The sequence below is a fragment of the Sceloporus undulatus genome, chromosome 6, assembly GCF_019175285.1.
Source record: "Sceloporus undulatus isolate JIND9_A2432 ecotype Alabama chromosome 6, SceUnd_v1.1, whole genome shotgun sequence".
In the NCBI taxonomy this organism is placed as follows: Eukaryota; Metazoa; Chordata; class Lepidosauria; order Squamata; family Phrynosomatidae; genus Sceloporus; species Sceloporus undulatus.
In genome coordinates this window covers 58,298,556-58,325,391 of record NC_056527.1, presented here as the reverse complement: position 1 = coordinate 58,325,391, position 26,836 = coordinate 58,298,556, and the positions used below count along the sequence as shown (strand labels likewise).

The 26,836-nt window shown below is 41.0% G+C and overlaps 1 protein-coding gene across 29 annotated transcripts in view; it reads left to right on the top strand.

The window, feature by feature from the left end:
• The first annotated feature begins 5,958 nt into the window (after positions 1-5,958).
• The window catches only part of CLASP2 (cytoplasmic linker associated protein 2), a 167,570-nt gene continuing 146,692 nt past the window's right edge, over positions 5,959-26,836 (top strand). For 14 of the 29 annotated variants that reach the window (XM_042474375.1, XM_042474364.1, XM_042474359.1 and 11 more), the window contains exons 1-3: positions 5,960-6,319; positions 19,068-19,146; positions 21,920-22,023. In XM_042474375.1, the coding sequence (XP_042330309.1) occupies positions 6,125-6,319; positions 19,068-19,146; positions 21,920-22,023 (378 nt within the window). In that variant the 5' untranslated portion in view covers positions 5,960-6,124. Of the gene's footprint in view, positions 6,320-19,067; positions 19,147-21,919; positions 22,024-26,836 lie in introns of all 29 variants that reach the window. The other 15 variants (XM_042474354.1, XM_042474351.1, XM_042474353.1 and 12 more) reach the window with 2 other exon arrangements.

Genomic DNA, 26,836 nt, shown 5'->3' with positions numbered 1-26,836 from the left:
GGGAATTGAAGTTCTGGGAGTGGGAAAGGACTCCCAATTTCTGTCACGTCACCTGCTTGTGAAATGCCCTCCACAGAAGAACATACTCACTACCACTTGCATGTATTTTGAGTGCTAAGTTAAACCCTTTGTCTAGTCAGTCCAGTCATTGCTGCATAGCTGGTTTTAATAGCTGTTTTATGATTCACGTTGGCTCATTGGCCTGACCCTGCAGTTTCTGTATTTTCTCATAGTGTTATATTCTTTTAATGATACCCTGCTCTGAGAACATGTACAGAAGAGCAGCTCATATTTTTTTTCTAATTGTTTTACTATCTAAGGTACAAATAAAGGATATGCTTGTTTCCTTGGTAAGATTAAAGTGCTGATAAATTTCTGAGAGGGTAGAACCTAGTATGATCACAACACAGCTGTGCCTTTAAATAAAATGGTTGATTGTCAAAAGGCAAGCCATGACGTATGGAAAGAATTTGTAAAGCCCATGAGGGGAAAAAAATAGCTTGAAATATGGCATAAGTCAAGACCTCAGATTTTGTTGATAGTGAATGGCTTTGGAGTTTCAGAGTCATCTTTTCCCCAACCGAGTGAAAGAGGGATGATTGTTTCTTACCCTTTAACTTGAATATCACTCCTCACATTAACAAATATAGGTTGTTCTGTGCCAGTCAGCTTGGAGGCAAATTGGGAATCGCCCAAAATAAGGCGTTGGTCTCTACATATTTAGCATATAGACGTATGGAGATTGGCTAATTAAAATATTTTATGTAACAAACTGCTTGACAAGAGCCTGGGAGCTTATAGGATGAGATTTTTGAAGGGTTTATTTAGCTGTCAGGCAGATTGTGTGCGTTTATGAGGTTAGAATGTTTGAGAGGAGTAACACAGATTATTACTATCTCCATTGAAAACAACCAGTTCGCCAAAAGATGAGGGGTACGGAAACTAGGGAAATGGCTGGCTTAAGGTTATGGTAGCTTGCTTACACTGCATTTGGGGAGAAGAGAATTAGGATCTCTTAGTGTTTGCCACAATTTTTTATTTAAAAGATACTTCCGATGCACTATAGAAGGACAGTACAGTCTTCAAAAACAACCTCTCCCTTCTCCACCATGTCATTTTCATATGCTCACATTGGGGGCTGGCAAGGATCTAAGGCCTGTTACAGACTGCCAAAATAAAGCTGCTTCGGGTCTCTTTGGAGGTATGCTGTTTAAATTATACATGCTTCCTAAGAATCCGGAAGCTGCACCAAAGCTGCACTCCAGTGCTTAGGAATGGAGTGTGACTTTGGCGCGACCTCCGGACTCTTAGGACCCATGCATCATTTAAACAGCATACCTCCAAAGAGACCCGAAGCAGCTTTATTTTGGCAGTCTGTAACAGGCTAAGAGTATGTAATAGAGCAGGAAAGGCCTTGTGAAGTAAGGAGGGTGGAAATCCCTTATCTGTCCCCCACTTCTGAAATTCCCCTGAGCTTCTGTTTTCCCCTTGGAGGTGGGAATACAGTGTAACATCGTGATTCAGGTCCCACTTGTTTTCCTATGTTCTCTGCACATATCAGAACATGATACTACATGTAGCAGCAGTTAATGTTCTGGCAGTTTGGGTGTGTGCACAACAGACAGGTTTAGTACGAATTTCTCGTTAGAAAAAAATGTTGTTGAAGTCTTTTTTTCGTTAGACCGGTGGCCTGAGCAGTGTTGTAGCTCGCTTTGTTTTTATAAATCTAGAATCGACTCAAAATTGGATCACACACTCACAAACGCATTTTAAAATCATAGCACTGTAGTGTAGTATTTGTGGGTGTTTAGAGTTAGTATGTATGTGTATTCAATAGGTGTCAGATTTTGTTATGTTTGTCATGTCTAAATTTTATTTTTTTTAAATCATAGCACTGCCCTGCTTAATATGCTTGAATGAAAGACAGAAAAACACAGACCCATTGGTCAGTAGAAATATTAGGGGAAAGTGTTCCAGCAACATTTCATTTGCCGTGCTAATTTGTTCACACATGATAAATATACCAGGAAGGTCACAATCAAAATACAGGAGCAAATGGGTGTGTGGAGGGCTGGGAAGGGGAGGATGGCTGGCAACCACCTGGAATATGCTACCCTTCTTTCTGTCCTTTTCCTGCACCTGCCTCCTCCGCCGCTTTCAAAAACATTTTCCTCTCTCCTCCTACAAACTGTGAGGGTCCATCCACACTGCAGAAATAATCCAGTTTGACACCACTTGAACTGCCAAGACTCAGTCATGTTATGTAACTCTGGAACTAGTTTTGTGAGACGTTTAGTTTTCTGCCAGGGAGCTCTGGTGCCACAATAAACAACAGTTCCCAGAATTCCACAGCATTGAGCCATAGCAGTTAAAGTGATGTCAAACTGGATTATTTCTGCAGTGCCGATGCAGCCCAGGAATGTCATTTCTGCTTTCAAAGCAGTCCTGCTCACTCTTGAATCATGGCTCTTTCCTCCAAACAAGAAATATCACGTTATAAAGCAGAAAACTCATTTACCTAGCTGCTCTGCTTTCCCCCCACCCTTCTCCAAAGTAGGAGAGGGGGATGAAAGAAGGAGTCAAGCAAACAAGGGAATGGATACTTGGCCTTTGCTTGGACAGCTATTCAAACAACTGCTTTATCTTTTGTCCATACACATAAAGTCCTCAACATTGTAAGTGTGTATTAAAACGTTGAGCAAAGGGGTATCGGAACTTTGTTTGCTGGCAAAGCACTTGAAATGAGTTCCATGGTGACAAAAAACACTAGGAAAGGACAGGCATTAGATCAGTGGTTCTCAACCTTCCTGATGCCATGACCCTTTAGTACAGTTCCTCATGTTGTGGTGACACTCAACCATAAAATTGGTTCCTAAGACCATTGGAAATAGGTGTTTTCTGATGGTCTTAAGCGACCCCTGTGAAAGGGTCGATCGACCCGAAAAGGGGTTGCGACCCACAGGTTGAGAACCAGTGCATTAGATGTTGCTTGGAGCCATGGGGAACAACACAAGGTAGAAGAAAAAAGCCTGGAGTTTAGTAACAGCAGCCAAAGAGCTTGAGGGCTGCAGAGAACAAGCTAGGAAAGTGTTGCATGTGGTCTCTGTAGATTCTGGACCCCTGCTTTAAGAAATGTGTACGAAATGCTTGTTCAGCTGATGCGACCTGTGGGTGATAGTTCTGAAAAGAGGGTGACCAGATGTCCTTCTTTTCCTTGACGCGCCCTGCATTTCGACCTTTCGTCCAGGAGGAATTCCAAACTATCCTCCATCTTGAGCATGACTGTGAAGTCCATTGAGTAACACCACTTGCTGTTCCCCCTTGAGAAATCTGTCTACTTGGCAGCCTGTCCTTAGCTGGCCTGTCCTTGCTGCAAATAGGGAGGTATGATGTACGCTTTGAAAGACCTTTTTCCACCCTGGGAGCAGCAGCGCACAAGGCTTGCCTCCAGAGTTCGGGACACGTTTGTCTCTCAGAGAGGATGGAGGCAAAAAATGGGGTATTAGGCAGTGGGTTCTTTGGGGAAACAGTGCAAATATTGAAAGTCCCCCCCTCCTTTAATTTCAGCATAATGGACAAATGAGAGGAATAATTTATATGTGAATTCAGACAATAATAATAATAATATAAATAGTTTATTTATATTTCCCGCCTGTCCCTGTGGACCGAAGTGGGAGTGCCCAAAGCAGGGCATTTATTATGGGCCAAACATATCTTGAGGCAATTTGAGTTTATTTTCCAGGGATCTTAGAAACAATGGGATTCCCATCTGGTTGATGGTTTTCACTGGAGAATTACAAAAGGAATACTTTTGGTTTATATGTCAGTCAGTGAGACTGATTTAATGATGCAGTGATAAGGTCAAGACAACCCCAGGTAGTTTGGGATAGGAGGATGGGGTGCAGGAAAATACCATGGGGGGGGGGCTGCAGAAAGATGGGCTGAATGCTTTATAATTCTTTGTCTGTGACCTTCAAGAGGAAACGCACATGGCAGAGGGTTCGGAAGCAGCAATATTCATGGGTCCTCTACATATGCCCTCAGGTCTGTATGACCAGGTATCAAAGGTTCACTTAAGGGTCATCATGACCTTTCCAGGTTCATGCTTTTCATCCTCTCTGCTGCTTATTGCAACAAAATAATATGCGGTATGCAGCCAGGTATGGTGACAAGCTTTTAATCTGCAATGTCCTGCATTTTCCCTGAAAGTCCTACATTTCCTGATGCCTTGTCCTCCTTTGTGGTTATGACAGCTGTGAGCTAAGGTCTACTACTAAGGCCTAGCAGTTATCCTCTCAAGGTACATGCTGCACTTTGATCTGGGCCCACAACAAACTCCAATTCCCAGAATTCCATAGCCATGAGCCAGGGCAGTTAGAGCAGAGCCAAACCGGGTTATTTCCCCAATGTGGACGCAGCCTCAGACAACCAGAATCACCTTCACCATCTATATATTCTACCCTTCTCGCATTATCTTTTTATTACAGGGGGGAAAAAAACCACACAGGCACTTTGGTAGTCTACTATAAACGAGGAGGACCCCCCCCTCGTCCTCTGGATTCCATTGGCTGAAGAAGACGCAGGACGCCGGCGGCGTCTGAAGAAGAAGAGGTGCAGTCAAGAGGCATCCGCGCATGCGCACACACCTTGTGGCGGAGAGGCCTGGGCCAGATGCGCGCTCCCGCGAGAGGGGGCAGCGCCTGAGAGTTCTGCGCGCGCCGCCAATGCACACACGGGCACAGCTTTCTACGGAATGGGGGTGTGCCTGGCTTTGGCGCATGCGCAGGAATCGGGAGGAAGTGAGAGAGAGAAAGGGGGCATACTGTATAAGTTTTCGCTCGCCAATACATACACACGGACGCAACCTTCTACGGAGGGGGGGATGCCTGGATTTGGCGCATGCGCAGGGATTGGAAGGAAGTATGAGCGCGACCAAGTCAAAGCGAGAGAGACATAAAGGGTCTGCGCGCCAATACATACACAGGCACAGGCAGGCTTTGGCGCATGCGTAGGAATTGAAAGGGAGTGTGAGGGGGGGGGGACATTGTGAAGGGAAGAGAGACAGAGGGGGCGGGGCCGGAGAGGTCTGCGCGCGCCAATACATAACACCAGCACAGCCTTTATCTACAGAGAGATTGAGCGTGTCTGTGTTATCTGGGTTTGGCGCATGCGCAGAAGTTGACAGGAAGTGTGAAACTAAAGGGGGCGGGATCGGAGAGGTCTTCGCGCGCCAATACATTCACGCAGAGGCGTGGCCTTCTACGGAGGGAGGGGTGGCTTTGGCGCATGCGCAAGAATTGGGATGAAGTGAGAGGGCAGTGTCTGAAAGGAAAGGAGAAGAGGGAGGGAGGGAGCGAGCCGTTGGTGCGCGCGCGCCGAAAAAGGGAAGGAAAAGGCGGGGCCTCGTCAGAGTGAGTGACGCCCCCGGAGAGCGCCTGGTTGGCTGAGTGGCTGGCGGCGGCGGCGGCACGAAGTGGACGCAACTTCCACGGAGGAGTCAGAAAGCGAGAGGGAGGAGGAGGAGGAAGAGGAAGAGAGCCGGCGCCTCAGTGGCAGAGTGTCCCCCGCTGGAGAGCATGAAAGTTCCTCCGCAGCGACGCCGGGCTCCTCCGCTGCAAGGGAGGCGGTGAGGCGTCCCGGGGCGGAGGGAGGAGGGAAGGAGGCTGCCTGCCTGGCGCCTGGCCCGGCCCTCTCCGCCTCAGACAGTCCCTCCACCAACGCAGCCTCCTTCCCTTCCCTTCAGGAGACTGAGGTGCAAGGAAGAGGGAAGGGAAAGAAGGGACGCTAGAGTCCATCACTGGATAGAGACCCTTTTAACCTTTGCTTTTTTGGGGCAACTCAAGATGACTTAATTAGGGTTATTATTATTATTATTGTTATTATTATTTCCTTGCATTTTGTTCTTTTTGGGGGGTATTTCTTTCCCTCCCTCCCTCTCTTTCTCTTCTGCTGGGCAGATATATATATATATATATATATATATATTGGGAGGTGAGGAGAGGTAATTTTCTTGAATCCCTGGATTTCACGGCAACTTTTGATAAGACAGATCACGGCCTTTTTTGGTTTGGTTCGGTTCAACTTCCTTCGTGTCGAGTTGGGATCCTTACAATAACATACAAGAATGGAGCATGGCAAGATGGATTACTTCTGTGACCAGGTGCAGCAGAAGGACGTGGGCCGCAGGATGCAAGTGGGCCCCGAGTTCCTGGAGTACTTGGCCGACCCCAGCGCTTCCCCCGATCTGGAGCAGGATCAGCAGCGCCTGGATAAAGTCATTGATGAATTAACAGGATGGGTGAACTCCAGCAACTATAAGGTAAGGCTAATGACAGGTGAAACGTTACCAGTCGTGGCCCTGGTTCTGGTTAAGGGCTGGTCTGGATATCGCCTCTTCGGTGCACCTTTGGTACAACAACTAGGCTTAAAATGTGTATGTAAAGAGGTAGCACCTTTGAGACTCACTGAAAGAAATTGGCAGCATGAGCTTTCATAGACTTTGGTCTACTTCCTGATGCATTTGGTTTCCACTGCACCAAATGTGTCTGTTTCCACTCCAACAAATGCATCTGAAGATGTAGACTGAAGTCTATGAAAGCTTACGCTGCCAGTTTCTTTCAGTGAGTCTCAAAGGTGCTGCAAGATCTCTCTACATGTTGTTATTATTGTTGTTGTTGCAGCTAAATGCATCTGAGGAAGTAGGCTCAAGTCTAGGAAAGCTCATGCTACCAGTTCTTTCAGCGACGGCCTGAACAGACAGGCCTAAATACAGCCACTTGGGGTCACTTTGGAGGTATGCTGTTTAAATGGCACAGGCCTCTTAAGAGTCCAGAAGCTGCGCCAAAGCTGTGCTCCGGTCCTTAGGACTGCAGCATGGCTTTGGTCTGGCTTCTGGCCTCTTAGGATGCATGCAGCATTTAAACAGCATACCACCAAAGTGACCCCAAGCGGCTGTATTTAGGCCTGTCTGTTCTTGCCCACAATCTCAAAGGTGCTGCAAGATCTCTCCTCATACTGGTTCTACACAGCTATATCTTTGAATTCTGAGTTAAAATGTTCTCATCGTAGTCGCAGTGTTTTTATGCATCTTACTTGCTTACATTGTGGACTAAAAGTACAGTCAAAGCAGCTGGAAGAAGGGCAGGATAGACGCGTATGTCCGTGTTTTCCATAATAGGGCTGTAATCCTATGTGTATTTACAAGTCTGTTCAACTCAGTGAGATCTGTAAAGTCGAAGGCTTTCATGGCTGGCATCCATAGTTTCTTGTGGGGTTTTGGGGCCCTGTTCTAGAAGAGTTTATTCCTGGTGTTTCACCAGCATCTGTGAGATCTGTTTCTGAATAAGCATATATAGGAAATGGCTATCTGTTATCTTAATCTTGGTCCAAGACACACTGCAGAAATAATCCAGTTTGAGACTTCTTTAGCTGCCCTGACTCATTGCTAGGAAATCCTGGGAACTGTAGTTCATTGTGGCACCAGAGCTCTCTGGCAGAGAAGGCTAAATGTCTTGCAAAACTACAGTTCCCAGAATTCCCTAGCATCAAGCCAGGGCAGTTAAAGCGGTCTCAAACTGGATTCCTGCAGTGTATTTTGGACCATTGATTCCTTTTTATACATGTGAGAGGTTTTATCTCCTTTCCTTTTTAAAGTGGGCAAGGCAAAGTTGCTTCTGTGGAGGGCCTTCAGAGTATGGCACAGTCAAAGCCATGTTGAACTTGTGTTGTCATTACTACACATTTTTATTGTGATCCCAGCATTTTGCATCTTATGGGAGAGTCATAGTGACGCATGCGTCATACATTTTGTTGGCAGGTTTTTCTTGGCTGCCTTACAAGAAAGTAGTAATCACTGAGGCATGAGGTGGAGAAAATATTCCTCTGAGACTTCCGTCTAAAGCTTGCGAATGAGGAGGCTGTGTTGCCAGTAATAGTCACATCCAATTGAACAGCCATTCTGCAGCCCATTAACTGTCGCTAGTTTACACTCCTGTCTTCTGGTGGCGGTATTGCTCTATAACACAGGCTTAAGATCTGTTGATTCCTGAGGTTCCCCAGAGACAAATCTGTGTGATTGTATACACATAGTGTCATATGTGCATACATACTGTGTGCATTCTGGGGCGCTGATATACATACATTGTTTTCTCCACGTTCAGTAATCAACTAGTGTTGTTGTAAGTATATAAACTGAAGAAGAAAATGAAAGTTGATTAAGTTTGTAAATATCTATGGTCAGGTGTGTCTTCTAGTTACCTGTATAGTTATGGAGACCCCATGAATTTCATAGGATTTTCTTAGGCAAGGAATACTCAGAGATAATAATAATAATAATAATAATAATAATAATAATAATAATAATACATTTTATTTATAGACCACTATTCCGCAATGATCATAGCGGTGTACAGTAAAAAATTGCAATACAATACAAATACAATGTGACAATGATTTTGCCAGTCCCCTCCTCTGAAATGTAGCCTACAACATTGTTAGTCTCCTATCTAGATATTAACCAGGACTGACCTGTCTTAACAGTCTGTTCTGCCTTTTAGACTATTTAGGCTTGTAAATACTTGATATTTACCATTCATTTTCAATATGGTATACCTACAGGTAGGATTATCCTGTATCTTCAGTAGAAGAGCTTTTCACATTTATACTTATTTGGAGTGACTGCTTCCCAATTTAATACTAATTATTACCTGGGAGGCCTCTAAAAGGAGGTTCCCAGAATAATGGTGACTTCATAAGAAACAGGAATTGTAAAAGGAAAGTGAATATTGAAATAATCAGCAGCTTTGCTGTTCTATTTTAATATTCAGAATGTATAAGGGAAGGTCTGCTTTTAAATGAGCCTTTAAAAAGTATAATTAAACCTGCTGAACTAAAAGTTGTCAGGAAACATTTGCAAGTGATTCTCTGTTGAGGAATATTGGGTTGCAGTCAGAAGTAAGCACTGTAAGAGTAAAAGTGGCAGACAAGATTCTTCCATTAATGAGCTGATCTGTATCTGAAGAAAGCACACAGCTTCTTCTGGAAGCACATAGCATCTAATGGATTCAGGAGTTATTTTCCCATAGACCAGAAGTGACTATCACCAATAGCTGTGCTGACTAGGGTTTCTGGAAGCTGTTATCCTATAAAAATGGAGGTCCACAACTTACCAACACCTGTCCTAGTGAGATGTAAGCCCTAAGGGTATTTTAGGGGAAAGATACAACTGAGTATCTTTGCCATACCCCAATTGAAAGGAAAGATAAATTGGAAGTTAACTTTATTTTAAGCAAATTCAGAAGTGATACTTATCACACTTAAGTTGATCAACTGTAGTCTTCAAACTTTTGTGCCAGTGGCCAGGTGACCTGTTTGTCTCACCCCCATTCACTTTTTCCATTTGATCTTTCTTTGCGCTTCCTTATGCAGCCAAATGGTCTGAAGGAGAACAAAAAAGTTGGATGATTTTGACTACATCCTCTGTCATCAATCTGGCAAAACAATATTGTCATTTTTGGATCACCACCAGACCTGTATATGTTCTCTACTTTTGATTTCCTGCTAAGGCACATCATTGTATCTTTCTCCTCACTGCTGAAGGTGTTGTTTCCTTCGCCACTGCTGAGCCCGTTTGCTCCGGCTTCTCTAATCACTTTTTCCTCCCTTGTCCATCTCTCCATGTTCCTGCCTGCTTTCTATCCATCTTTATTTCTCTGTGGTCATACTTGAATTGAACAACAGTATTGTCCCCCTTTAATTCTTCCTCATGTCTCCTTGATACTATCCCCTTCCAGTTTGTGTTTGTCATTTCCTTCCATGTAATCTCTCTAGCTCCCTCCATTTAGCATAATTGCTATTAGGCTCCAAACTGCTGGAATCTGGTGTTAATTCCCTTTGTCTCAGTTTTCCTCATTCAACTTTAATTTTGACCCCTTGCACTCCACTAAACTTGCCCTTGCAGAAATCTCTAATTATCCTCAGGCTTTCTGCCATCTTGAATACAGTTGGTTACTCTCTCCTATTTTATTCATTCTGTGTCTTGGATCTCAGTGTTTGTGTTGTTTGGTTCATCTCTAGCATATCTCATCTTTCTGTCAGTGTATCCATAGGGAAATGCTGTTCTGCTTTCCCTCTGTTTGCTGTGGTCACTCAGGGCTTTGAATTTGGCCCTCTATCATTCTCTCTATTAACTGGGACGTCTCTTGTTTTTGTATTCTTTCAGTATCACTCATATGTTGATAATATCTAGCTCTACCATTCTGCTGCATCCTCCATCCGTTCTTGCATATTCAGCTGTATTTCTGATGTGTCTGCTCAGGTGTTTGTTACTAGCTGAATCTCCCTTATCTGAAATGCCTGGGGCCAGAAATGTTTTGGATTTTGGAACATTTGCATATACATGCTAAGATTTCTTGGAGTGACCATGTCTAAACATGAAATTCGCTTATGTTTCATTTACATTTACACCTTATACACATAGCCCGAGGGTAATTTTATACACAATATTTTTAATAGTTTAGTGCATAAAACTAAGGTTGTGTACAGTAACCATCAGAAAGCCAAGATGTCACTATCTCATCCACGCTTGTGGACAGTTTTGCATTTTGGAGTATTAAGGGTTTTGGAACCTGTATATCAGGCTCAGTATGTCACAGACTGTAAGACTCATCCTTTTTCTCATGTCTACATCTCCTTGTTTGTTTTCCTTACAAGTTAACAGTGTCACAGGTACAAAGCCTCCCCCCCTTTTTTTTGTCTGCAACCTTCTTTCCCCAGGTGCCTTCCCTTAGCCCCATCCATTTCCAGCTCTCATTGGGGCAAAACAGACCACTCTGAAGGAGCAGCTTGCCATAGCCCCTTTGAGCGCCGGATCTGGACTGTGGCAACTGCAACCTGTGGCTCCAATAAGGTATTTTTCCAGGCCAAAAAGAAGCGGCAAAATGGCACTTCTTTTTGGGCCCAAAAATGAGTGCCATTGCTGCCACGGTAGCACTTTTCCATGCTCCGTTAGTGTATGATGTGTGAACACCACACCAAAGGAGCACTGTAACACCACCCGCTGTGCAGTCAGGCAGGCAGCATGACATCAGCTTTGGGGCATGCACCGTCCAAATGCCACACCCCCAGCCAGCGCTTGTCTGTTGGTCTGTACAGCCTGATTGTTTCTCCCTTCATCTCTCACTTTGGCCATTGATGTTGCTTCTCTAAGTATGTTCAGCTGAGATTTTTGTTATACAGTTACAGTGCACCTTCATCATATACAGGCATGCTATATGTGGCTTTCAGCTTACGCAACAGAACCGGCAGTGGCGCGCATGGCAATGGTACGTGCAGTGCATGGTCTGTGCCGTGCCACATGCACAAGCCCCATTATTTTGCCTTATTTGTGTGGGGGTGTCTGGAATGGATCCCCTGCGTAAGACAAGAGAGCATTGTACTCTTTCTTGTTCACAGGTTTTGCAGTATCCAGTTGTTGTCTCCTATTTGTAACCATCCTATGTTTTTCACACATCAACTTGCAGAATTTCTTTTTTAGCAGAAAATAACACGGGGAACAGATAATATAGTCTGATGGTGATTTTTGATCCAGAGTGCTAGTAGCTCTTCATTGGAAAGTATCATGACTGATATTATCATACTTCTGTCCACTCATATTAATTTACAATACTACTGCAAAAATCATTCACTTCTGTCAACTTTATGATTTTGGCTCTCCTTGTGACTCTTAATTGGCTTACATTTTTCTCTTTAGTTGTGTGCAAGCTTCTACTTACTTTCAGAGCTCTCTGTGACTTCATGCCTCCCTTTTCTCTCTTTAGTTGTATCCTGATAGCATCCTTTCATCTTACTTGTGTAGCTCTACCAACTCTAGTCCAGTCATTGATCCCAAAAATAACTCTGTTCAGTTTGCTCTGCTGCCATTTTTCTTTGAACTGACCCCATGTGTCCAAATTCCTTCAACTTTTAAACTCTTATGCCTCAGGAGTGGGCAACATTGACAGGTCAAGGCCCATTTTCACTTTCATATGGACTTGGTGGTCCACAGCTACCACCATCCTCCTGTTTCTGATTCAGTTTTTAAGGGTTTCCTTGGGACAGAAATCAAGCAAGTGGTGCGGGCCTTTGAGTGGCCAATGCTGGGTGTGTTTTTTTCTGTAGTGGGGGCCCCACATTACATTTTATATATTTTTATTTTTTAACATTTTATTACTATTGCATATCAAAACATAGATAAACATATTAGCATCATCGATTTTCTCGTTCCACTATACATCTCTTCAGTATTTCTATAACTAAGACAATAAACATACAACATAGAATACATAGTGCTACCTCCTAAATTCTAATTCCCCATGGTTTTGTAGAACACTTGTTTAGCTCAATATTCTTGTCTTCTGGTCATCGTTTAATTTCAGTTTCTAAAAGTATTACACCAATTAAGCTCAGTACTTAATGATTAATATTACATAATAGATGAGGACCACATATTGCTACCTCTGGTATATCTTAAAGTAATTAAGCCAAAATAACAATAAACTGAATCACATATTTCATCCATGCATACCCATATCTTTGTTTCCTTTCTATGATACTGTATGCATTCTGGATTGGAAGCCATTTGGGTTAGGAATGTGACATATTTTTCGTAAAGTGCCATACTCTTAGCTGATTATGATGCATAAAAGAAAAGGAAGTTCTAGACATAGTTTGTATCTGGAGTGCATTCCATCTTTAAAAGCCTCTTTTCTCATAATGTTGAATACTGTACAGACTTTTGGTTTTAATGTACTAGAGACTAATATAGTTTCTATTTTAAATACTTCCTGCACTGTCCCATCAAGCTAAATAAAGTACAAGAAGGCAGCTTTAAAGGACAGCTTTGCAGTTCTTTTTTCTGTCTCACGTTTTGATAGCTTAGAAGATTTTATGTTGGTCCAGAGAGTATCGTGCCCTGCTTGAATCTTGAGTCGTTGCTTCCCTTGTTGTGAACAGCTGAGGAAAAAAAGCTACACCTTGATTTTATGCATGTGTGGTCAAATGGCTTGCTGTACTGCATTTGCCATTTGTAGCTTTCTTCCACTGGTAACCAACTCATATTGGCTAGTCAGGTGAATCTCAGTTTAAAGCACTACTCAGAAAAACTCGATTTAATCGTGTGACCCTCCCCCAAAGGGCACCTTTCCTCATTATAAACTTAATACTTATTTTAGACAACTCAGATTTACTGAAAACTCATTCTTGCTGGACTAATCTTAATATTTACAACCAGATGAAGATTTCATTTTTAGAATAGCAACTTTGCAGATTAGTTTTACAGTTACATAAAAAAAACACTGATTTGGTTATACAGTAGACCCTTGGCTTACGCGGGGGATCTGTTCCGGACCCCCCCCCCACATAAGCCAAAAAACACGTAAGCTCGAGTCCCATTCAATTGAATGGGGCTCATGTCATGGGAGAGTGTGTGTGCCACAGGTGCATGCGCCAATCACTCTTCCGTTGCGCGGCTTCTGTGTAAGCTGGAAGCTATGTATGGGGCACCCACCTATAGTGCAGGTGCACTGTGCTATTTGAAACACATAATAGAGTCAGAACAGACTGGCTGAAGACAGATTGGGGCCACCACAAACATACGCCACAGCCCTAATCCGCCTTGAACCTGGCCCAAATAGTAGGACCCCCCAGTTTCCACTCCTATTTAGACCAAGAAAGACCCAGTTTTCCCAGCCCGCAACAACCCCAGCATGGCTTCAAAATGCTCTGGCGGCACACAGCGTATAAATGCTGTGCTGCTGGAGCATCTTGAACCCACCCATGTCTGGGCAGCCGCCTATCTTCTGGGTGGCTTCCAAGTGCCACCAGAGTGTGTGGTGTGCAAGCGCTGATCACACTCAGAAGCGGGCTTTTTTCGGCTATCTGTTTTGGCCCATAGGTAGATACTAGGTTTAATGGGTTAATCACTCATATTCGGACAATTTTTCTGCTGTACTTCATTGGAAAGAGAAAAATAATCATTATATTATAATAATAATTTAAATAACAATTTAAATTGACTGAAAGAATAACATTATAGCTTATATATTCTTTTATTTGCTAAAACATCCATGTTTGTTAACTGATGTGGGTAGTTTATACACACACACACACACACACACACACACAGAGTGGGCCCTTCCCTTACATGGGGAATCTGTTCTGGATCCCTCCGTGTAAGAAGAAATCCGCATATGCTCATGCCCCATTGGAAACAATGGGCACGTGCTTGCGACTCAGGGTGGGTACACGCACCATTCCTTATACTGTCGTGTGGCTTCCACATAAGCTGGTGGCTGCGTATGGTGTACCCATGTATGGTGCGGGTGCATTGTATTTTAAAGAACTTAAAGGCTTAAAATACTGTCTCTTGGAGTTCTTTCATCTTCTTTTCTTTTCACATAATCCAGAAAAGAAAAGAAAAAGCCTTCTTGCTTTATTGGTTCCCAAATGATTTCTCAATGTAGAATGAATGAGTCCAAAGGAAGAGAATATTCTTTCTATGCTAGCAGAAGCTACTGTGACCATGCCATTATTTTCTCTTCATTTTGTTTTCAAACTGTCATCAATATAGGTCCGTTCTTGATATACTGTTCAAAACGGTCCACTACAGTCGGCCCTTCTTATACATGGATTTTTTATTCACGGATTCAAGCATCCACGTTTTGAAAATGCTCAAAAAAAGTATAAATTTCAATGATCAAACCTTGATTTTCCATTTTTTATAAGGGACACTATTTTGCTGTGTCATTATATTCAATGGGACTTGAGCATCCACGGATTTTGTTATACACGGGGGATCTTGCAACCAAACGCCAGCGTATAACATGGCTCCACTGTACAGTGTTTCATCTAACTTCCTGTAGAAGCGTTAGCATGATTTCACCTATTCTTTTCAGAGCTGCTCCTGCAAAATGATTGTTATGGAAGTTTTTAGCAGTTTCCACGACATTAGTCTTTATTTTTGGAACACTGGACTCTTTGGCTAAGAGATGCAGCAAATAAGCCATGTTTTGATAGCTAGGTATAACCTTATAAATTTCTTCTCATTTTTGATACATTTGCAGCATTGTCTGTGATTATACTGCATACTAGACATTTGGATTTTAGTTCACAAGTTATTACAGCTTTTCTGTCTCTCCTTGTAAGTGTTCTGCTGTGTGCACATTTCCTGAATGTTAATTGTTGCTGCAAGGAAGACATTCTCCTTTTCTGTTATACAATCACATACAACAGAATCATTGTGGATATTACCCCACCTATCAAGATTGATGTTAGCAATTTTACCCTCTAGAGCTGTTGCACATTGCTCCATTTCTTTATCATACACTTTCTCCAGTAGTTTCTTTGCAGCATCTGCTCTGCTGGGTGGACTATATCCTGGTTTCAGTGACTGAACCATATTAGTAAAGTATGGGTTTTCAGTCAGATGAAATTAAGAGTTTGGGGTTGTACAAATTGGAAGAAAGGGGTAGCCAACAATCCACTCCAAAAACGAGCTGCGAAAGACAGCATCTTTCTTTGCCACTGCTAAGGCACCATAAGTGCCCTGGAGTGGCACCATGCCATTTGGACTCAACGCACGAGCCATGTCATCATCGCATGCGCCTTGTAAATGGCAGCGTGCAGTAGGGCTCTGGAGTATACAGACGTTCCGCTCTCCTGAGCCCTACTTTTGGCCCCAGGCTGGTACAAAGTGCCAGTGTGTACCAGGCTAGTCGCGCAAACAAACAGGACAATTTTTTCATCAATTAACTCTTTTTCTGATCTGTTGGGTTTTATCACAAACCTATCTATGGTGGTTCCTGAATGGTCAATGTTGCTATGTGATGTAGCATATATACTTAACTATAAGTTGACCTCATGTATAAAGTGATGGCAAATTTTGGGGCCTAAATTATGGGTTTTGCTATGACCCATGGATAAGTCGAAGGTAAAACGTGGGGGCATATAGCAAAGGATGAAGCAAAGCAAAACAGTGTCAAAGAACTTAGAAAATTCCAGCAGAAATAACTATTTGTTCTCACTCTTTAAGGCTGGATGGATGAAAGACTAGAGGGGTTCAGTGCTTCCAGGAGAGATTATACTTTTGCTTTTCACCAGGGGATGGTTCCTTCTTTTGAATAAGAGTTCAGATATTACTTACAAAGACCCATGGATAAGTCGACTTGGGGGTTTTTGTGTCCATTTTTTATTCACTGCCACTCGTTACTGCCCCAGAAAGGAATATTTTCTTGTTTCAACTCTTTATTGCTTGATAACTATCAAAATGACAGTAACATGCAGTAATTAATAACAAATACAATTTTGCTCAAAGATTACAGTTCATGGCAGTCTTTAAGAAATATGATGAAATCAAAACATTTACCGACCTGAAGATCTTTTGTCTTCACAGTGTTTTTGATGTTGTTTCATTCAGGCCACCAGGCCTTGAATTTCTTTGTTGCAGTATTTCCATTTTACACTCATGCCTTCTTTATCCATAGATAGAGGAATGTCATTTAAACATTCCCAGATTGAGTCTCTTTTATGTCCTGCTGCCAATGCATTTACTGTATAGGTTTTCTCCTCTAGCAAAAGAATAATATGATAAACCTTAGGCTATACACACAAAGATCTAAATATATGTGGAGTATTTTGCTCAAATGGTTTCACTTTCATTTTTACTGTTTGCTCCTCCCTCCTCACGCTTAGCTTTCTCTGCAGATCTATTCCATTCTTAATCTCCCAACAATCTATTTATTGAATGTTCTGAAATTTAGCACTTCAGAGGTAAGGGGCTGAATCTGTACACAAATTTGCAAAAGAACAGTGGGATTGCGATCTTTGTAGACACACATTCAGTTTTGAGTACTGTAAAACCAAGCATCTGTGGTAATATTCTTCAGATAGAAAAATTGCCCAATAATCTTACAGAAACCTCTGGAAGAGCATGACATTGTGAATCGATTAACTGAATTCATTTACAAATAATATAATAATAATAATAATAATAATAATAATAAATATAATAAGCATTGCATGAATAAAAACTAATTCCAATTTCATGATGAATACCCTTCGGACTATAGTACAGTATATCTTAAATAGAAAATGATCTTTAGATAGTTTTCTTTCCTCAAAAAGCATTTAATTTAAAAATCCTGTTTCAATTTTAAAAATCCAATTTAAATTTTAAATATCTGATTTTTTTAAAATATATATATATTTTAATTAAAATCATTGATTTTTATACACTCTGCCCTGTAGTCAAAAAGACCTATATTCAATCACTAGTCTCAATTTGAATGGAACCATTGATTCTTTGGCAGTTTCAGAAGTGTTATATCAGCTCAATGTAGACCAGGGGTTGACAACCTCCGGCCCGCAGGCCGTATGCGGCCCGCGGAGGCCTTTCAGCCGGCCCCTGTGAACTCCTGCTGCTGCCGATTACGGCTTTTCGCCACTCCGGGCACCGCCATTTTGTTTCTCAAAATGGTGGCGAAGTCTCGCGCAACCTTTCCTGTGGTCACGCGAGACTTCGCCACCATTTTGAGAAACAAAATGGCGGCGGCCTAGAGGCGAACAGGGTTCCGACGGCGGCAGCAGGCCTCTGGGAGGCCCATTGCGGTGGCCGGGGCCCTCCAACAGGGCTCCAGTGGCAGCAGTGGGCCTCTGGGAGGCCCGTTGCCATCGCTGGGGCCCTCCAACAGTTGCTACAGTCTTTTGTGTCTCCTTTTTTGTGACAAGGATATATATTGATCTTTTCCAATCTGTTGGCCACCATTTTGTTTTCCATGTTTGTTGACATACTTTAGTTAATATTCGGAATTGATGCTGTTTGTGGGGTTTGAAGCCGTTCAATTGGGATGTCATCTGTTTCTGGCGACTAATGTAAAGTATTGTAATATGGCTTTAGTACTGAATTTATAACTGAGGAAGTGGATTGATATCAATGAGAGCTTATGCTAAAATAAATCAGTTAGTTTTGAAGTGCTATTTGATTCCTTTTTTCCTCCATTATCCTTTCTTAGGGTAGTGAAGGTTTCTTTAATGCAGTGGTTCCCAACCTGTGGGTCGGGACCCCTTTGGGGGTCGAATAACCCTTTCATGGGGGTCGCCTAAGACCATTGGAAAACACCTATTTAAGTACAGTTATGAAGTAGCAACGAAAATAATTCCATGCGTTTGGGTCACCACAACATGAGTAATTGTATTAAAGGGTCGCAGCATTAGGAAGGTTGGGAACCACTGGTTTAATGGAATATATTGTTAAACATGGTGGTGCATGCTTTCTTTTCCACTCCATGTCATACAGGCGTTACTTTCCCCATACATATAAGTTGCATGTGTATGTTTCTTCATTATTTCTCATTTTTTTCTACTGAAAACATACCTCCATATGTATTCTGTGATCTTGTCTCCACTTAATGTTTTCCTTATTCAGTGCTAGCTTAAGGAAAGCACTGGAAAGTGTAGAGTAACTTTTTTGCCAGACTTAAATTTTAGAGGAAGGGGCTGATGCAGTTGTAAGTTAGATCATTGTTTATTTGCACTCAAAAATAAAAATGGTGAAGGAGAAGAATATAATACCCTTTGATGGACCTTCCTTCCTTCCTTCCTTTCTTCCTCCCCACATCCCCTCCTTTTTTGATTGAAGCAATCCTTAGATTGAAAGCTAGTTGCAAGTAAAAAGATGAAAACAAAATGAACAGAATATCCTCAGAGACCGGGCTGTGATAGCTATGGTGTCATCCTATTCCAAAGCAAACAGGGGCTGTCTTTTGTTACTAGCTTGTAGTTATCACATTGGGATCCAGCTGTGCATTACAGCTGTGCTGTCAAAGTAGAAACCAAATATAAGCTTTACATTTTGGCATGAAACTTCTTCAAGCACATTTCAGCTTTTATTAATAAACTATATATTACAATTACCCAGTTTTCAAAAACTCAAGTTTAAAATTCTTAAAGGTTATAGGAAGTGTAAGACAGTGTTTCATAGCTGGGGAAATTGTCTTTGGGTTTTTCCTTTTTAAACATTTTAATAATTTTTGCAGGTGTCATTACTTGGACTCGATCTTCTTGGTGCCTTTGTGGATAGACTGATGGGACGCTTCAAATCCTACATAGGAAATGGTAAGTAGTTTTAAAACCTCGTGGTAACTAGTGAGGATGAGTGATTTGGCCTTTACAGTAGTTGTTAATTGTGGCACTCATTATTAATTGTGTGTTTCTATATTATGCATATGTATTTCTCTCTAGTCTAGTGGATCTCATCCTACAAGAGAATGTTAGATACTTTATTTCACAATTGTAGTTCTTTGTCACAGTTCATGCCACCCAGTTGTACCCTCATTTGAGTACAGACAAAAGTGTGGGATGCCAAATTTGTTGCTCACTAATACCTCAGTACATGTGAACACATTCTATTGCATTTGCATTGTACTCTGTACCACCCTTGTCTCCAAAGCTGGTGGAAAGGAGGGCAGGAAATCGCTTTGCAGAGCTTTGTTTTTGAGAGGACAGGAAGCACAGATGGAGGCCAGAAGACCTAGACACCATGTGTGCATTTGTAAAAGCAGACATAGAGAAAAGATTTTTTGGGAAAAGAGGCAGAAGTGGGAATAAATGCAACACATGAAGCGCAATCTACCTCTGCCACAGCTACCACTGACCCATCTTCTATTTCAGGTAGTGTCTTTCCCAGCCCCCTGCTTGCCCACCTTCTTTCTCAGAGATCCTATGCTAACAGCATTCCCCCTTTTGCCCTATCACTGGCAGGATGCTGTTGAGGGAAGGTAGTGCCTGGATGGGCTATAACATTGGGAAGGGTAGGTATGAAAATGAAGACTTTTTGTTTCATTCACTAGTGTTGTGGAATGAAAGGGACCTCAGTGAAGAGAGACTCTGTGGGTGGGGGTGAGGTTGGGGATGGGAGAAGGATCTAACTGAGCAAGAAGAATTGCTTTGTCCCAGCACTCAAACATTCAGGAGGTTTCTTCAGTTCCAATAATGTACTCATGTGTCCGTTCATCTAGTTTTGATTTCATAGATGTTGGGTAAAAACATCCAATTAGTGCTTTCAAATGTCAAAGTTATTCAGATCAAATCATAGTGTGGCTTTGGTCATATAAGATCACTTATGACATTAAGTACCATTCAGGTTCATTATTCTAGGATTAAACTTTCCAAAAGAACTAGGTATGTTATGCTTGTGTGGGAATGAGTGGGGAGTTTAAAGGCTTTATTGATGGCATGAGGTTTGGTATAGTAAGCATATACTGTATTTTTATACATGGCCTTTTCATGACAAGTGCATTTTTGTAACATCTAAATTTGTCCAAAAGACATTTTTTGAATGTACTAAACAAAGTTTTAGTTTCCAGGAGGCAACGTATGGCTCTTCAAATGTTGTTCAATTGCATTCCCAGCATTCCTTACTATTGATGGGATGCGCAGTCCACCAGCATCAGAAGGGCCACACTTTTCTTACCTGTATTTTAAAGGCATTTAAAATGTGCTAAGATTATCAAGATTTTTTTGTACATTAATGGTCTGGGGTCTCTGTTGCACCAATATAGTATTTCAAGAAATGAGATTTCTGTATACTGGTGATTCCAGCTGAATAGGAACATAGGAAGCTGCCTTACATTGTCTTGTATCATTAGTACATCTACCCTGTATTGTCATCTTTGATTGGCAGCAACTCCTCAGAATGTCTAGTGGGATTCTTTCCTGCTCCCCCTGGGAGATCCCTGCTGTTTTCCCATCCAAGTATTTATGAGGTCTGGACCTGCTTAGCTTCCAAAGACAGATGAGACTGTGTGCGCTTAAGGTGGTCTGGTTATGATTACCCAAGAAGTAGTGGCATTTGTACATTAATCAGCTTTGTAGAAACATAGGAAAGAATGTTTAATAAAGCAATCAAGAAGAAGAACTAAGGTCGAAAACACACTGCAGAAATAACCCAGTTTAAGACCACTTTAACTTCCCTGGGTAAGTGCTAGGGAATTCTGGGAACTGTAGTTTTGTAAGACATTTACCCATCTCTGTCAGAGAGATCTGGTGCCACAATAAACTACAATTGCCAGGATTTTATAGCACTGAGTAAGAGCAGTTAAAGCGGTCTCAAACTGGATTATTTCTGCAGTGTGTTTCAGACCTCAATGGTATGTAGGCCAAAATTGATTGGTTTAAACCTGAGTTTCAATGAATTGAAATGTGGGGTTTTTAAAAAAATAATTAATAATTCATATATGTTTTTAGACATTTGACTTTTTTACTATTTCCAGTCCTCTTAATAGAACAATAATGACTGTTTGAATTTAAACATTTTAACTTTTAACTTATTGGCAGTTGTTCATTGTTAGACCTGTACCTATGTCCAGTGTTAGTTGCTTCTTATTAATAACTTAATTTTATTGTGCAAGAAATATACTTCAGAAACAAATCCTTCAATTAACATAACCTCAACCAAAACAACTCAGAGTATTTTGAATGTTTTATTAGGTATAGTCTACATATATTCAGATTTAATAGGAATAATAGGCAGTAAATGTGACAAAACGTGTCAAGAAAACCCCATGATAGGTTCACCTTTGAGTTTACATAAGTTGGAAACGATTTGAAGATACACAGCAAGAACAACAACATGTGGCTCACTTTGTAGAAGAGTGGCAGGAAAGTACCTGTAAAATAGACTAGCCTGATTAAGAATTTTACAACTCAAACTTGCATGCTATTTTATGAGTTCCATCCTGACTAATTGCCTTACATTTTTCTTCTGGTTCATATTTACCTTTTCTTTAAAGTATGGAAGCCATATAAATAAGTATTGATCAGTTGAGATACAATTTTACAGAGACATACCATTCAGTAACATAATTATTTTTTTATTATCATCCCCCAGTTGTTATAGTGTTGGTGGATCGAATGGGAGATGCCAAAGACCAGGTTCGAGAACAAGCACAGAATCTTGCACTGAAGTTAATGGATCAAACAGCTCCACCAATGGTATGGTATTTCTGAAAGCTTGGATAGAACTACAGTGCTATTTATACTCTGTCGAAAGTGAATTTATACAATTGTAGCAAGGTAACCTGAAACAAAGGAGGAGATACAGTGTAATGATTTTAATTTATGCAGATAAGAAAATAGATGCAGGTTATCCTATCCCTGTATGACACACTGATTTTCTCTTTTTTTTCTTTTCTACCCAAATATTAAAGGTACAGGAGCCCTGTCATCAAAGATTGAGATAGTAATTCCCGAATATAATCATTTATGAGTTGAACAAATAATAGGTCAAGAGCAGGTTTGGGGGCCAAAATTAAAATTTTTGATATGTTCTGTGAATGTCAGAGCTAAAAGAGAGAGGCATGTAACAAAGGGTATAAAGGATAAAGCAAAGAAAAACTATGTCAAAGAACTTAAAATTCTGGCAGGCATATCTATTTGTGTTCATTCTAAAGGTGGATAGATAATTTAAGGAGGGAATTACACAGTAAATGCTGGCTGTGTAATGTGTGTGGGATAGAACTATAAACCACCAAGAGACCCTAATACATTGAGACTATTGATCAACAGTAGACAGGTACACAATAAATAAGGTAGACACAGGATAAAGAAAAGGACTTTTGGTGGATTTTAGTAATGTTGTCTCATTACAATTAATTCAGCATATTGATTAATAAGAAGTGTTCTTTGAACCTTTAATGATATATTTATTGAGGAATTCACTACATTTAATCAATTGATTGTCCATAATGTTTTTGTGCTTTTCCTCATGTGAGTAATGTCTACCTTGTACACTGTGTATTTGTGTACTGTTGCTTAGTACCCTCAGTGCCATTTTCCTGCCCAAGCATTCAAAAGGGCCTTTCACCTCTCTACTCAGAGAAGGGGATGGTTCCCTTTTTTTAAAAATAAAAATTAAGGTACAATATTAAAATAAGGTACAGTATTAAATATACTAAAAGCACCAGATGCCATCTGATTTTGGAATCTAAATAGGGTCAGCCCTGATTAGTACTTGGAGATAAGACCACCAACGAATACCTGTTATTATAGGCTTTATTTCAGAGGAAGGAACTGCCCAAACCGCCTCGGAGTATTTCTTGCTTAAGAAAACACTATGAAACATTCATGGCGTCGCCATAAGTTGACAAGTGACTTGAAGGCACATACACATACATATGCACACAAACTGTTAGCAAAAAGGAACTATCCTCTTGTCAGAGTAGAAATGGTGAAAAATAAGCTCAGCACTCTCCAAACTCCTTTGAGGGAAGCTCTAAAAGAGACCTGTTGTTTTCTCTGCCCACACATTCACAAAGGCCAGAAATGGTGTTGCAGGAGAGAGAATAGTGAGGATTATTGCTTTGTTTAGATTCTTCCAGGACAGACTAAGCTCTTGCCTACTCAGAGAATGGTTCCTTTTTCTAAAAAAATAAGAGTTAAGCTACAGTACCATAGATAAGTGGACCCTTTGGGGGTGTCAATTGTTTTACTAAAATTTCTCAACTTATACATGAGTATATACAGTATGTCTCTGCATGCTTTTGGACAGGGGTAGGCAACCTTTTTGAGCCGGGGGCCAGGTTGCTGTCCCTCAGACAACTGGGGGGCCGAAGCCAAAAAATAAATAATTAAATAATTTTCATAAAATTTAAATAAATAAATAAACTGGGACAAATGTAGGACAAAATTTTCAAATGGTGGACACTTTTTTAAAAAAAGTGGAGGACACGCATAAAAAATTGCTGATTTGTTGTTGCATTTGTTTTGATTTGCTGTTGATGTATTATATTGTAATGTCTTTGATTGCTGTTCACCGCCCTGATCATTGGAAGGGCGGTATACAAATAATTTGTTTATTTATTTATATTTATTTTTAAAAAATGTTAATATAAATGCATGTTTCTGAGGCTTCTATAGACAATTGCCCCTGTGCGCGAGAGGCCAAAGGCCCCGGCGGCAATCGGCGGCAGGACCAGGCTGGGGCCAGTCCCAAGGCCTCGCCGGGCCGCATCCGGCCCGCGGGCCGCAGGTTGCCTACCCCTGCTTTTGGATATATATGTATAATTGATCCTGGACATGGAAGCAAATTCAGTTAGCTTCTGTGGATGATACTTTTGGATTGTAAATTCAGTATGCCAGTCATATTTATCTTATATATGGATAGAGATTTAATGAAGTGTTATGTACTGTATTCTCTTTTGAGGTTTTATTTGATTATTATTACCATTACCATTATTATTATTATTATTATTTCCTATCTGCCTCTCCCAGTGGATCAAGCAGGGAACAGCAAATAAACAATGTACAGCATCAATTAAAACACATGGATTAAAACATCAACACCTTAAAAGGACAAGTAAGACATACACATTTAAAATTCATTAAAGTTCAGCATTTAAAAATCATCTAGATGAGGCTGCCAAAAGAGACTGGTCTTCAATGCTGTTTTATATTATATTTTCATATAACTTACTACTTTTATATGTCACACTTGCAAGTAGAAATAGTGCTCAAAGCAGCTAACATAATTTAAAACAAATTAAAGACAAATTTAGCAATAAAAGTATTGAATATCATAGTGAGTAAACACAGTTAAAACAAAACTGCAAGCATATATAAAGATTTATGCTGAAAATAATAATAGGAAAACCCAGAACTTATAAAACTTTGTATTTGCAATAGAGTGATCATTTCATTAAGATGAGTAATGCTAAAATAAGAAACCCTTTAAAGTAAACGAAGTTTGGCTATCAGTCCTGAAAGATACCAAAATCAAGACCCAGCAAGTGCAAATGAAAACCACCCAGGGCGAGATGTGGTTTTCCAGCAGACAATGGGTCATGAATTAAATGAACACCCTGAGGCCTTGCCATTCAACAACCGACCAACACAGGGATTAACATGTAAATTACTTCCTCTGAACCAAGGGCCACACAGTATATATACCCCACTCACTTCAATGCCAACGTTCTCTGAAGATGCCAGCCACAGATTGTGGCATAACATAATGCAATCATAGAATCATACATTTGGAAGAGACAGCAAGGGCCATCCAGTCCGACCCCCTGCCATGCAGGAAATCACAATCGAAGCATCCCCGACAGATGGCCGTCTAGCCTCTGTTTAAAGATCTCCAAGGAAAGAGACTCCACCACTCTATGAGGAAGTTGTTTGTTCCACTGTCTAACAGCCCTTACTGTCAGGAAGTTCTCCCTAATGTTGAGGTGGAATCTCTTTTCCTGCAGTTTGCATCCATTGCTCTGGGTCCTGGTCTTTGGAGCAGCAGAAAACAAGCTTGCTCCCTCCTCAATATGACATCCCTTCAAGTATTTAAACAGGGCTATCATATCACCCTTTAACCTTCTCTTCTCCAGGCTAAACAATAATCTGTACTAGAACACGGCGACATAGCCATAAAAGCCTTCATCTTCACACAGTGATTTAATTGGTTAGACTTGTAAGTGAATGAATAAATACTAAAAGAAAATATGTATTGGTTAGAACACATGTCACAGTGCGTATCATCTTCATTGTGTTAAGGTGATGTAGGATAGATAGCTTCAAAGCAGGTGCATGGATTGCAGAATTTTGTAATAATAGTAAAAGTAATATTAAAATATTTTGTCCAGTAAAGAAAAGATTGTTGATTAAATGACATAGTCCTAGTTATTAAAATATTAAATAATTAATTACTTTCTGCTTAATATTCTAGCTTGCATATCTATAACTTCAGTTCTTCCATGTTAAAATTATACACATGTTTCTTCTTTCTGCTTTTTTGAATGTACAGCCAGCCCTCCACGTTTGCGGGGGTTAGGGGAACAAGACCTCCGTGAATGTGGAAAATTCACGAATAAGCCAAGCCCCCCCCACTTCCCCTCCGATGCCTGAGACAGCTCTAGCCAGCTGTCCCAGGTGTGGTAGAGATCAGGGGAGCCCACATATGGCCAGCTATCCCAGGCATTGGAGGAGGAGGTGGGAGGGGCTCATGCGCAGGCTCTCCAGGCCCCTCCAATTGCGAATAACGAAAATTTGGGAATGCCAAGTCCGCAAATGTGAAGGGCCGACTCTTGATGACTCCTGTGTGTGTTTGCATTTTACATGCTATTTTGTTCAAGCTCCATTTTATAACTCCAGTTTTTAAAATATTCTTTTGGTAATTAATTGCCACTTCAGATTCCTTTTCTTGATCTGATTCTTAAGGCCATTCTTGCCTTCATCATTTCCCCAGAAAAAAAAAGGAGTGGTGTGAATGAAGTTCTACTTCTAAAGGCATAGTATTCATGACAGTGATGTGTAGAATTGTGAAGGTCCTATAGTCTTCTGGTTTGTCTTTACTTATTCCTTTATTTATATTTATTTCCTTCCAATAGTAAAAGTCGTTTACTTGATGTGCTCCCTCCTCTGTATTAATCAAGGGTTTTCTGTAATCCTATGGAGGAGATACATGGGAGTAGGGGCCTCATATAGCAGGCATGTACAGTTCAGGGCATTCTGAGATAGAGCCCTTCACAGTTTTATCTGACTGCTTTCATTTTTTATTTTTGTAACTTCTAGACCTGAAGAACGTAAGGAAGCAAAAATTTCTCCCTCTCCTGCATCACCTTGCTTTAGGTGCTTAGTGTTAAACCCTTGATGTGTTCATAGCTGTATCATTGAACTTCCTTGTCAGTTGAGTTTAATCTTACAGCTATCATTTTTCTGCTTGGTTGTTATAAGACAGTGGCTCTCAAACAGTGCAAGACACACACATATTTGGGAGGGGGGCATGAGATTTGGAGGCCTGATCACTCCTCCTCCATTTCCC